Here is a 13,491-nt window from a genome sequence, read left to right on the forward strand (position 1 = left end):
ATCTGTCGAGGATTGGTTTTGAATCAAGGTTAACATGGACAGCACACATGGTCAGACGTTTACACACACACACCCATCACGGTCATGGATGTCATGGTAATTTTAGATTTTTAATTGTGTCTGAACTGTTCTTCTATCAAGATGATATGATTATACAACAAACATCATTCATGATTTTAAAAAACAAGAACTGGGTGAACAAGTTTGAATTTATTCTGGAGCTTGTCTAAGTCACACAGGCCCAGAATTATACATATATAATTATACATTCACTTAAATCTTTTATAATAGGTGGTTCTGAAGGTTCTACAATGTTTCGTAATGTGACAAGGTCAAGGCCTATTAACTCATCAATAGGCCTTGACCTATTGATGAGTTCATATTTGGTGAACTTTGTGAACAGTTAGTGATCATGATTGACTGCAACTGGCAGTTTCTTTTTGCCAACATAAAGGACGTGTTTGACACCACTCACTGGACAGACCATGACTCAGAACAATGGGAAAGTCCAAGGAACTCAGTGAAGATCTCAGAAAGAGAACTGTAGATTTATACAGTTTTGGAAGATGACTTGGAGCCATTTCTAAACAACTGCAGATTCCAAAGTCATCAGTTCATACAATTATATGTAAGAGCAAGTTAGTTGGATGTGTCACCTCTTTGCAAAGGTCTGGAAGAAGACCCAAACTTTCATACTGAGATGAAAGGAAACTGGTTAGGATGTTCAGGAACCACCAAAGCTCAGGCCTGCCAATGAAGTGGAAACTGCTGGAACACCAGCATCACACATCACCATGGACTGAGAGGCAGCCAACCAAGAAAGAAGCCCCTGCTCCACAATCAGCACCTTCAAGCTAGACTGAAATCTGTAGCTGCCCACATCGACAAGCCAAGTGGCTTCTGGAAAAAAATTTATGGTCAGTTGAGACAAAGATCAAGTTATTTGGCCACAGTGACAAGAGGTATGTTTGGAGAGTAAAGGTGAGGTTTTCAAACTGAAGAACACTGTACCAACTATCAAGCATGGCTGTGGTAGCATCATGCTCTGGGGCTGTTTGGCTGTCAGTGGTCCTGGTACAGTCCACAAACTGAATGGAATAATGAAGAAGGACGACCTCCAAATTCCTCAACATCATCTCGAATCAACAGCAAGATGGTTGAAAGTTAGCCACAATTGAGTGTTCCAACAGGCCAATGACCACAAACACATCAAACCTGGTTGTGTGTTGGATAATGCAGGTTAGCAGTAAGCTTCTGGAATGGTATTCCCAATGCCCCAACCTCAACCCTATTGAAAATTTGTGGACTACTCTTAAAGCCGAGTCTGTGGCATGAATCCAACCAAGTTAAATGAACTCTACCAATTCTGCCAAGTACAGTGGTCAAATATCCAGACGGAATGATTACAGAAGCTTGTTGATGGTGACCAAAAGCATCTGGTCGAAGTGCACCTTGCTAAAATCCCCTTTACGCAGGGCGGCATCTGTCCAGCTGTCGTTGTGTGGTCATGAAACCGAGTTGAACGCCTCATGATGCCAAAAAGGCGCTCAACTGCCACTGGGACTTTACAAGGTCCTCTTTTGGTATCCTCTCACAAACTGCCATGATTTCAGTGGTCACCATGAAGTATGAAGTTGCACCTGGAGCAGCTGGAGGAGGAGCTTCAGGAGCAGCCAGAGCTGGTGGAAGCTGCAGGAGACGGTGAGGAGCAGCTCAGGCTGCACTGCCGTCCACGTTCAGTGACTTGGAAATGTTAATGTGTTCATCCCGACTTATCCTAGGAAAACTGTCTGTAAAAGTGATGATTTATTTGTGTTACACTAAATGGTGCCGTTACTTACACAACCCATAATTTTGGATTTAATATTTTTATTGAATTGATATCAAGCTGTGGACATTTGATTCCATTTCAGTTTCAGGAGAATAATTTTAGACATTTTAATATTGATACACCTGCTTTTTCCAAAAATAGTGTAAAGCAATTAAACTGTGTAAAAGCTGAAGGGGTGAATACTTTTTATAGGGAGTTTGTATGTTTACGAACAACATTTTGTTAATAACTTCATTTATTGAAGCTTCATAGCATTTCTGAATTGATTTGTGGGTGATTCTTTAACTGCAGACACTATTGGCCTTGTAAATGTAATTTCCACCACACCATTGCCTTACAATATAAAGCGCCTTGGGGCAACTGTTTGTTGTGATTTGGCGCTATATACATGTGCTCTGATGTCACTGTTTATCTCCATAGGAACTACCCAAACAATCTTTCATACAAACTGTTTAGGGACATTACAGTGTTGTGGAAATTACAGCAATAGTGTGGGACAACTACATTTAAAAAAAAAAAAATCACAACAGTTGTATGACATTGAATACCCCAATTATGTTTTGATTATTTACCATTCATTTTTATCATTGAAGATCAAATGTCTGGGGTGTGGGACAAGCACAAAACGGCAATATTTGCATATAATGATGCAGAAAAAAGGTGAAAAAGTCATCATAGACTACTAGAACAAATTTCTTAACACACTTTCATTGTAAAGATAACTATAAAAGTGTGAAATTTCCCCTTTTTTCTGTTTTTCATACAATATGATCAAAGGACATAAGTACCCGTAGTCTAAGAATCACCCTTGTATGAGTTTTTGTATAACTTTTCTGTATAAGTCTGCAACAGCCCAGATATGGACCTACGTACACATCATGCTTCTATGTACTCTTGAGTCTGATTTAAAGTCATTATTACTGTATTATTATTATTAGATTTGTGCAACAAATCTGAGGCCACAAAATTTTACATCATGGTGGTAAACATATAAAAATGCAGAAAAGGAAAGTTGACACAGTGACCCATGGGGCCAGTGGTTAAAAATATCTCAGACGTTTGCGAGAACAGGTTGGACTCCGGGGCACTGTGTTAAAGTGGTGTCAGTCATATCTGACTGATAGGAGCATTAGGGTCATGATGAATGATCTCTCCTCCTCTACTGTTCCCCTAACTACAGGTGTGCCCCAAGGTTCCATTCTTGGCTCTTTGCTGTTCTCCCTATACATGTCACCACTGAGTTCTGTCTTATCCAAACACAATATGTCTTTTCATTTCTATGCTGATGATTTACAAATGTATCTGCCAGTCACACACACAACAGGTCCTGTGCACTGCTGTCCATGCAAAATGCATTGTCAGACATTAAACACTGGCTTTCGCAGAACTTTTTGCACCTCAATGAGAGCAAAACTGAGTGCATTTTGTTTGGCTTGAAACCTGGTGATGCTATACCTGACTTAAATGATCTTGCTCCTTACCGTCAGTCAGTTGTAAGAAATCTGGGGGTCAAATTTGATGAATATTTAAAATTTGACAAACAAATTGACAGTGTGGTGAAAGCCAGCTTTTTTTCAGCTTCGTCTTCTGGCCAAAGTCAAACCTTTCCTTTCATGGACGGACCTAGAAAAGGCTATGCATGCATTCATCAGCTCCAGGATAGACTATTGTAATGTAGTGTATGTGGGTGTCAACCAGAGCTGTCTCCAACATCTGCAGATGGTTCAAAATGCTGCAGCCCGCCTTCTGACAAACACTCGCAAACACAGTCACATTACTCCTGTGCTGTTTAGTCTTCACTGGCTCCCAGTCCGCTTCAGAATTGATTTTAAACTTTTGTTTGTTTTTAAAGCTATACACAGACTTGCACCTTCTTACCTGTGTGAGCTGTTAGCTGCACACACACCAACAAGATCTTTGCGGTCCTCCAGTCAACACCAGCTGGAGGTCCCCAGGACCAACAGCAAACAGTGGGGAGACCTATCATTTGCGGTGGCTGGGCCCAGACTTTGGAACTCATTGCCCATTGAGTTGTGCTCGATAAGTACTCTCTGTTCAAAGTTAAACTAAAAACCTATTTGTTCAGAGTTGCTTTTAGTACGTAGTTTTATTGTGGTTGTTCATTTGTTGTTGATTTTATGCACTGATGTGAAGCACTTTGGTTCAGTAGTCACTGTTGTAAAGGGCTATACAAATAAAGTTTGATTGATCTCTCTGATGAATTCACGTTAAAAATATGACAGAATGGCAGCGTGAACCAGCTGTTCATTTTTTATATTTTTTATTTATTTTTTGTTTTTAATATATATATTTTTTTACTTTATTAAATCATTTGTATACATTTTTTTTTATACTTTTTAATATTTTTTTATATTGTAGCCATGCCGGAGCAGCAGGTGGCGGTAATGCGCTAGTAAGCTGGACGCCACTCGCCCTAAAATAAAAGAAGAAGAAGACGAAGAAGGAAGCAGAAGAGGGAGAGTTTACCGACCAAAGTTGTAGTTTAGTTTCTGACCGTGGGGTTTTTGTCTTTCTTGGTGAGATGTCGGGGTGCGTGGAGGTGCAGTGAAGCTGTGATGTGACTGAGATGGAGGCCAGGTTCGGTAGCGGGGTGTCTCCGCTGGTGGAAGCCGCCGTGCGGGCCGCAGTGTCCGCCGTCAGGCGGCACGAGGAGGCGCCGAGCGCGGAATGGAACGTGACCCAGCTCGGCGCCGTGCGCCGCATCGAGGAGGAGTTGGTCTCCCGCATCACCCGCATGTTCCGCGACTTCTCTTCCCAGCTGTGGGAGGAGAACGAGGCGCTGAGGGCCAAGGTTGAGCAGCTGGAGGAGGTGCTGCAGAAGAAAGCGGAGCAGCTGGAGCAGGAGCTGATGGCCAGGGTGGGCCAGCTGGGCCGGGACATGGAGCAGCTGGAGGAGGAGCTGAGGAGCTTCAGGAGTGGACAGACCCGCTGGGAGCTGCAGGAGAGCGGTGAGGAGCAGCGCAGCTTCTTCTTCTTCTTCTGTCGAGTTTATTGGCGGTTTGCAAACTATTAATGGAGTCTTATCCCTCTCTCGCTGTGTCTGTGTGGCTCCCATGTCTCTCTGACTTTGTCAATTCAGCCTCATCTTCGGATGTGGCTTAAGCATGGCACGATGATGCGCATCCTAAAACCTTTATTTTGAAGTCATCGTCATGATTGGCACCAGGCGGAACGTTCTCACGCGGTCTCAAACCGGTTCCAGAAAGGGCCGAGAGGGTGCAGGTTTTCTGTGCAACCACCCACTCCACCAAGTAATATCACTGATTAACTGATTCCACCTGCTTAAAGTGATGTTAATCAGTGAAACGCATTCACGCGGAGACACAAGAAATGAATGACAGACAAACAGATGTGTGAGCCACAGACACACAGACCCTTATTGCTTTATTATCACAAGGCGTAACGTTCTCACATGCCAGCTTCTACAAAGATGAGTCACTCTCTGCCAAACAGATGCCTATCTCTAACGCTTTTACGGGGGAGGGACAGAAGAAATAAATTAAAGTGGTTATGCTAATTGCCAACCAGCAATGAACAGAGCTGACCAGGACCAACCAGAGGCACTCCAATTAGGGATGGGACGATCCGATCCCGGATACCAACATAATTGACGTATCAGAAAATACTGATCCAACCTGCGGCATTTTCCGATACCAGAGAAGAGCCACTGTGAGTCCTCTCAACTGTTGTTTGCTCTTTGCTTGTTTACTGCGGAGCAGGAGGAGGAGGGGGGAGTTTTTTGAAGCCCACTTCGCACACCGAATGGTCCGCCCCTAAAAATCGGTCGCCTTTTGTATCTGCACGTCATTTCGGACCACAGCAGCACGTCTGAGACGGAGTCTCTTCACCCAAAGCAATCAAATGGATTAATGGGGTTATTTACCATTAGATAATAAAGGTAAAACTTCTTAAATCATTCTAAAGTCAGTTTTAAGCAGAAACGAGGCCGTTTTAAGCAGAAACTCGACAAAATTCTGTGACGCTTTGAAATGACCGATGCGCAATGAATGTGTCAGCTAGCAGCTCATTTAGCCGCGGCTCTCTAAGCGCTTCCGCTGCCTTTTATTATGAAATAATGCTGCATTTATGGGGGAATGATTGTTGTACAAAGCTTCAGTCGCTGAGATAGATGATGACTGGAGGCAGTTTGAAGCAGAAACACGGTGTTAATCCATGAACCGCGTCATTGGGGGGGAACAGATTTTTAGGGGGACTGATCAGTCGGCGACACTGGGTTGTTTGAGGGAGCTGTCTTCCGCAGTGTTCTAGCTGCGGGTAGCAGCAAATTTCTGCCCGGCTCTCAGGTTCAAAATGTGTGTTCATCGAGCACGGATTTTCCGAAAAAATTAACTGAATTGTTGCTGAAAATGTGTACTAAAATGTTAGCCGCTTCACTGTCTCGAGGCTATGAAAAGCCAGCTCAGCGTGCAGCCGAGGGGGACCTGAACAGAGATTCTGTCTGCTGAAAGGGAGAAAAACAGCGAGAAAGAAAAAGAGAGAGATGAAGGGAGAAGAAGCGATCACTACACTGAAAGTAGCCCCACAACAAACGAATAAATGCTCTACAAAACAACGCATGACTTGCTGATGTATTAATTTGACTGTTTTAAGTCACACAAATGGCAAAAATTTCAGCTAAATCATGATTACTTACCCTGTCACTGATGCATGCGTGTGGCTTTACGCCATGTTGAATGTCTCCTTGTTTACGTCCGTGAAACCTCGAAAGTAGTCCGGCAACCTTCCCACAAGCCCATCTTGCAGCGATGACTAGAGTGCCTTGATTGGAGAGTGGTGTCAGCTCAGAACATGGCACCATTTTGGGTCTAACTGCGCTGAACTACTAAATGGACCTTTTTATGTTTTCAACATTTTTTAAAATCGTTTAACCACATACAGCAACACATCCAGGTACTGGTGCTATCAAAATAAATATAAAAATAGTTAAGCTATCAAATTTACATAAATTTTCAATTTATGATTTTATTTAATTCATTTAAAGCCTGATTTATGCAGCTGCTGCTCTTTAATTCTGTGTCATGCAGTGACGTGTGACAGTTTTAAAGTTCTCTGTCTCTGGATTATGCTTTATTCTGGACTAATTTGACCCTCAACAAGCTTTTCTTTATACAACCCCAATTCCAATGAAGTTGGGACGTTGTATAAAATGTAAATAAAAACAGAATACAATGATTTGCAAATCCTCTTCAACCGATATTCATTTGAATACACCACAAAGACAAGATATTTCATGTTCAAACTGATAAACTTTATTGTTTTTGTGCAAATATTTGCTCATTTTGTATGGCTTTTGCCTTGCAATATGAAGCGCCTTGGGGCAACTGTTTGTTGTGATTTGGCGCTGTATAAATTAAATTGATTTGATTTGATTTAATTTTGAAATGGATGCCTGCAACACGTTTCAAAAAGCTGGGACAGTGGTATGTTTACCACTGTGTTACATCACTTTTCCTTCTAACAACACTCAATAAGCATTTGGGAACTGAGGACACTAATTGTTGAAGCTTTGTAGGTGGAATTCTTTCCCATTCTTGCTTGATGTATGACTTCAGTTGTTCAACAGTCCGGGGTCTCCGTTGTCGTATTTTGCGCTTCATAATGCGCCACACATTTTCAGTGGGCGACAGGTCTGGACTGCAGGCAGGCCAGTCTACTACCCGCACTCTTTTACTACGAAGCCACGCTGTTGTAACACGTGCAGAATGTGGCTTGGCATTGTCTTGCTGCTATACGGGCACTGCACTACTATATTAATAAGGAAATGTGGAGAGATTGGGGGGGATTTACACTACTATATTTTCTTGAATGACCCTGTTCCCTTTAAATATGCCAATGCATCCCTCCAAGTCGGTGATGTAAGTGTAGAGAAAGAAAATACTACCTGAAGTGTTAAATTGCTCTGGTGTTTTGACTTTGCCTAATAGTTTTTCACTGCCTGTTATATGCTTGGCACTCCAACAACACATCCTGAACTCTCCTCTGCACTATCTCCAACATTCAGTTTCAATTTATTCACTTATAGAAGCGCCAAATCACGACATCGCCCCAAGGCGCTTTACACAAAACAGTACAAAAACAGTTTAACATGAATTAAGAATAACAAGTATAAAACACCATTTAAAAACAAATTTTAAAACAATAAAATTTAAAAGAATTAAAAAGCAGAATAACACACTTTGTTAACCAAAGCACTGATAAAACAAATGTGTCTTCAGTCTTGACTTGAAAGTCTCCACAGTATCTTATTGACACTGGGAGACCATTCCACAATACTGTGGAACGATAAGAAAAGGCCCTTTGACCGTCAGACCTCTTCTTCACCCTCGGGACACAAAGCAGTCCTGCATCAGATGAGCGCAAGGCCCGGGACAGTACGTAGGGCTTAATCAAATCAGCTAAGTATGTCGGTGCCAGTCCATGAACAACATTATAGGCTAAGAACAGAACCTTAAAGTCTGATCTTACAGAGACTGATAGCTAATGGAGAGTTGGCAGGACAGGTGTAATATGCTCAAATTTTCTAGTCTGTGTCAAAAGACTGGCAGCAGCATTCTGAAGTAATTGGAGACCCCTGATACTGGACTGCAGCAACCCTGAAAATAGGACATTACAATAATCCAATGTGGAGGAAACAAAGGCATGAATCGGGGTCTCAGCATCAGCCATGAACAAAATGGGATGAATCCTCGCTATATTTTTCAAATGGAAGAAGGCACCTCTCGTAACATCCCTACCGTAAAGCCCAAAGGGCAACACAAGGTCAAAAACCATCCCAAGGTTTTGATGCCGATATCTTGCTGGACCAATAACCATCATTTCAGTCTTGCCAGAATTTAGAAGTAGGAAGTTACTAGACATCCAGCCTCTGACTGATGCAAGGCAATCCTCTACTGTTTTTATAGAATTAAGATTACCAGCAGCATAGCAATGAAAGACAATCTCAAAATGTATTATTTTTTTATTTTATTAGACACCCATGCATAACAGAAATTTGCTCATATACCAATGACCAAACTCATAACAGAAAAGTCAAAGAGGAAAAGAAATATAAGAAAATAAACCAAATACATTGTGCCTAAAGGCGTAGGCAGAAGCAACGCTTATCCACGCCCTCCTGTATAAAATCAATCAAACAGGCATATATGCCTGTTCATAAACATTTATATCCCACACAATCTGAACACAGCTGCACATACTTACAGATAAAAGAAGTCAAATATTTCTCCAGACAACTCACAAAAAAAAAGGTTCCAGTACAATAGCATCTACATATGACACAACTCAACCATATTAATCTAATACATGTCTAGAAAGTACCATTTGTCTGTATAAATGTTTGAACCGGTTAATATCTGGACAAGTTTCTCCGGTAAATTATTCCATTTTTTGGGGCCACAAATGGAGACACAGAAGCACCTCCTAGTCATCCTAGCGCCCGCAATTTTAAAATAAAACGTACCCCTTAAATTATACATTCCTTCTCTCAGTGTAAAATGTTCTTGAATTTCTGAGAGGTAATTGTTTATTTCTTGCTTTATGCATCAACTGAACAGTCTTAAATGAAATCATATTATAAAGTTTTAATATCTTTGATTTAATAAACAACTGATTGGTATGATCCCGAAACCCTGAATTATGAATTATTCTTAATGCTCTTTTTTGAAGGATGAATAATGATTGTAAAGTAGTTATATAGTAATGATGGGATGATGATACCTCAAGGAGTGTATTGACACACTACACAAACTGTGTCGACAGTGTTGGTCGCTCAATAGTGACCCCTGCAGTAGTTATAAAATCACTGCAGGTAAATAAAATGAAAATAAGATGGAAAAGCTAAAAGCCTGTGAAATAGTTAATTGCCAGTCCTCTATTTAAAATATCTCATCATTGCATAATTTCATGTACTCAATTTGTGTGTCGAGTTAAGCTGTTCATCAATCAATCAATCAATCAATTTTTTTATATAGCGCCAAATCACAACAAACAGTTGCCCCAAGGCGCTTTATATTGTAAGGCAAGGCCATACAATAATTATGTAAAACCCCAACGGTCAAAACGACCCCCTGTGAGCAAGCACTTGGCTACAGTGGGAAGGAAAAACTCCCTTTTAACAGGAAGAAACCTCCAGCAGAACCAGGCTCAGGGAGGGGCAGTCTTCTGCTGGGACTGGTTGGGGCTGAGGGAGAGAACCAGGAAAAAGACATGCTGTGGAGGGGAGCAGAGATCGATCACTAATGATTAAATGCAGAGTGGTGCATACAGAGCAAAAAGAGAAAGAAACAGTGCATCATGGGAACCCCCCAGCAGTCTACGTCTATAGCAGCATAACTAAGGGATGGTTCAGGGTCACCTGATCCAGCCCTAACTATAAGCTTTAGCAAAAAGGAAAGTTTTAAGCCTAATCTTAAAAGTAGAGAGGGTGTCTGTCTCCCTGATCTGAATTGGGAGCTGGTTCCACAGGAGAGGAGCCTGAAAGCTGAAGGCTCTGCCTCCCATTCTACTCTTACAAACCCTAGGAACTACAAGTAAGCCTGCAGTCTGAGAGCGAAGCGCTCTATTGGGGTGATATGGTACTACGAGGTCCCTAAGATAAGATGGGACCTGATTATTCAAAACCTTATAAGTAAGAAGAAGAATTTTAAATTCTATTCTAGAATTAACAGGAAGCCAATGAAGAGAGGCCAATATGGGTGAGATATGCTCTCTCCTTCTAGTCCCCGTCAGTACTCTAGCTGCAGCATTTTGAATTAACTGAAGGCTTTTTAGGGAACTTTTAGGACAACCTGATAATAATGAATTACAATAGTCCAGCCTAGAGGAAATAAATGCATGAATTAGTTTTTCAGCATCACTCTGAGGCAAGACCTTTCTGATTTTAGAGATATTGCGTATATGCAAAAAAGCAGTCCTACATATTTGTTTAATATGCGCTTTAAATGACATATCCTGATCAAAAATTACTCCAAGATTTCTCACAGTATTACTAGAGGTCAGGGTAATGCCATCCAGAGTAAGGATCTGGTTAGACACCATGTTTCTAAGATTTGTGGGGCCAAGTACAATAACTTCAGTTTTATCTGAGTTTAAAAGCAGGAAATTAGAGGTCATCCATGTCTTTATGTCTGTAAGACAATCCTGCAGTTTAGCTAATTGGTGTGTGTCCTCTGGCTTCATGGATAGATAAAGCTGGGTATCATCTGCGTAACAATGAAAATTTAAGCAATACCGTCTAATAATACTGCCTAAGGGAAGCATGTATAAAGTGAATAAAATTGGTCCTAGCACAGAACCTTGTGGAACTCCATAATTAACTTTAGTCTGTGAAGAAGATTCCCCATTTACATGAACAAATTGTAATCTATTAGACAAATATGATTCAAACCACCGCAGCGCAGTGCCTTTAATACCTATGGCATGCTCTAATCTCTGTAATAAAATTTTATGGTCAACAGTATCAAAAGCAGCACTGAGGTCTAACAGAACAAGCACAGAGATGAGTCCACTGTCCGAGGCCATAAGAAGATCATTTGTAACCTTCACTAATGCTGTTTCTGTACTATGATGAATTCTAAAACCTGACTGAAACTCTTCAAATAGACCATTCCTCTGCAGATGATCAGTTAGCTGTTTTACAACTACCCTTTCAAGAATTTTTGAGAGAAAAGGAAGGTTGGAGATTGGCCTATAATTAGCTAAGATAGCTGGGTCAAGTGATGGCTTTTTAAGTAATGGTTTAATTACTGCCACCTTAAAAGCCTGTGGTACATAGCCAACTAACAAAGATAGATTGATCATATTTAAGATCGAAGCATTAAATAATGGTAGGGCTTCCTTGAGCAGCCTGGTAGGAATGGGGTCTAATAAACATGTTGATGGTTTGGATGAAGTAACTAATGAAAATAACTCAGACAGAACAATCGGAGAGAAAGTCTAACCAAATACCGGCATCACTGAAAGCAGCCAAAGATAACGATACGTCTTTGGGATGGTTATGAGTAATTTTTTCTCTAATAGTTAAAATTTTGTTAGCAAAGAAAGTCATGAAGTCATTACTAGTTAAAGTTAATGGAATACTCAGCTCAATAGAGCTCTGACTCTTTGTCAGCCTGGCTACAGTGCTGAAAAGAAACCTGGGGTTGTTCTTATTTTCTTCAATTAGTGATGAGTAGAAAGATGTCCTAGCTTTACGGAGGGCTTTTTTATAGAGCAACAGACTCTTTTTCCAGGCTAAGTGAAGATCTTCTAAATTAGTGAGACGCCATTTCCTCTCCAACTTACGGGTTATCTGCTTTAAGCTACGAGTTTGTGAGTTATACCACGGAGTCAGACACTTCTGATTTAAAGCTCTCTTTTTCAGAGGAGCTACAGCATCCAAAGTTGTCTTCAATGAGGATGTAAAACTATTGACGAGATACTCTATCTCCCTTACAGAGTTTAGGTAGCTACTCTGCACTGTGTTGGTATATGGCATTAGAGAACATAAAGAAGGAATCATATCCTTAAACCTAGTTACAGCGCTTTCTGAAAGACTTCTAGTTTAATGAAACTTATTCCCCACTGCTGGGTAGTCCATCAGAGTAAATGTAAATGTTATTAAGAAATGATCAGACAGAAGGGAGTTTTCAGGGAATACTGTTAAGTCTTCTATTTCCATACCATAAGTCAGAACAAGATCTAAGATATGATTAAAGTGGTGGGTGGACTCATTTACTTTTTGAGCAAAGCCAATAGAGTCTAATAATAGATTAAATGCAGTGTTGAGGCTGTCATTCTCAGCATCTGTGTGGATGTTAAAATCGCCCACTATAATTATCTTATCTGAGTTAAGCACTAAGTCAGACAAAAGGTCTGAAAATTCACAGAGAAACTCACAGTAACGACCAGGTGGACGATAGATAATAACAAATAAAACTGGTTTTTGGGACTACCAATTTGGATGGACAAGACTAAGAGACAAGCTTTCAAATGAATTAAAGCTCTGTCTGGGTTTTTGATTAATTAATAAGCTGGAATGGAAGATTGCTGCTAATCCTCCGCCCCGGCCCGTGCTACGAGCATTCTGACAGTTAGTGTGACTCGGGGGTGTTGACTCATTTAAACTAACATATTCATCCTGCTGTAACCAGGTTTCTGTTAGGCAGAATAAATCAATATGTTGATCAATTATTATATCATTTACCAACAGGGACTTAGAAGAGAGAGACCTAATGTTTAATAGACCACATTTAACTGTTTTAGTCTGTGGTGCAGTTGAAGGTGCTATATTATTTTTTCTTTTTGAATTTTTATGCTTAAATAGATTTTTGCTGGTTATTGGTAGTCTGGGAGCAGGCACCGTCTCTACGGGGATGGGGTAATGAGGGGATGGCAGGGGGAGAGAAGCTGCAGAGAGGTGTGTAAGACTACAACTCTGCTTCCTGGTCCCAACCCTGGATAGTCACGGTTTGGAGGATTTAAGAAAATTGGCCAGATTTCTAGAAATGAGAGCTGCTCCATCCAAAGTGGGATGGATGCCGTCTCTCCTAACAAGACCAGGTTTTCCCCAGAAGCTTTGCCAATTATCTATGAAGCCCACCTCATTTTTTGGACACCACTCAGACAGCCAGCAATTCAAG

At 40.9% G+C, this 13,491-nt stretch overlaps 1 protein-coding gene across 1 annotated transcript in view; it reads left to right on the forward strand.

The window, feature by feature from the left end:
* Positions 1 to 4,280: 4,280 nt before the first annotated feature.
* LOC117508840 (oocyte zinc finger protein XlCOF6-like) overlaps positions 4,281 to 13,491 on the forward strand; it is a 32,153-nt gene continuing 22,942 nt past the window's right edge. The window contains exon 1 of the mRNA XM_034168686.1: positions 4,281 to 4,800. Within this exon, the coding sequence (XP_034024577.1) occupies positions 4,419 to 4,800 (382 nt within the window). The 5' untranslated portion in view covers positions 4,281 to 4,418. The remainder of the gene's footprint in view (positions 4,801 to 13,491) is intronic.

This window comes from Thalassophryne amazonica, chromosome 4, assembly GCF_902500255.1.
Source record: "Thalassophryne amazonica chromosome 4, fThaAma1.1, whole genome shotgun sequence".
NCBI lineage: Eukaryota > Metazoa > Chordata > Actinopteri > Batrachoidiformes > Batrachoididae > Thalassophryne > Thalassophryne amazonica.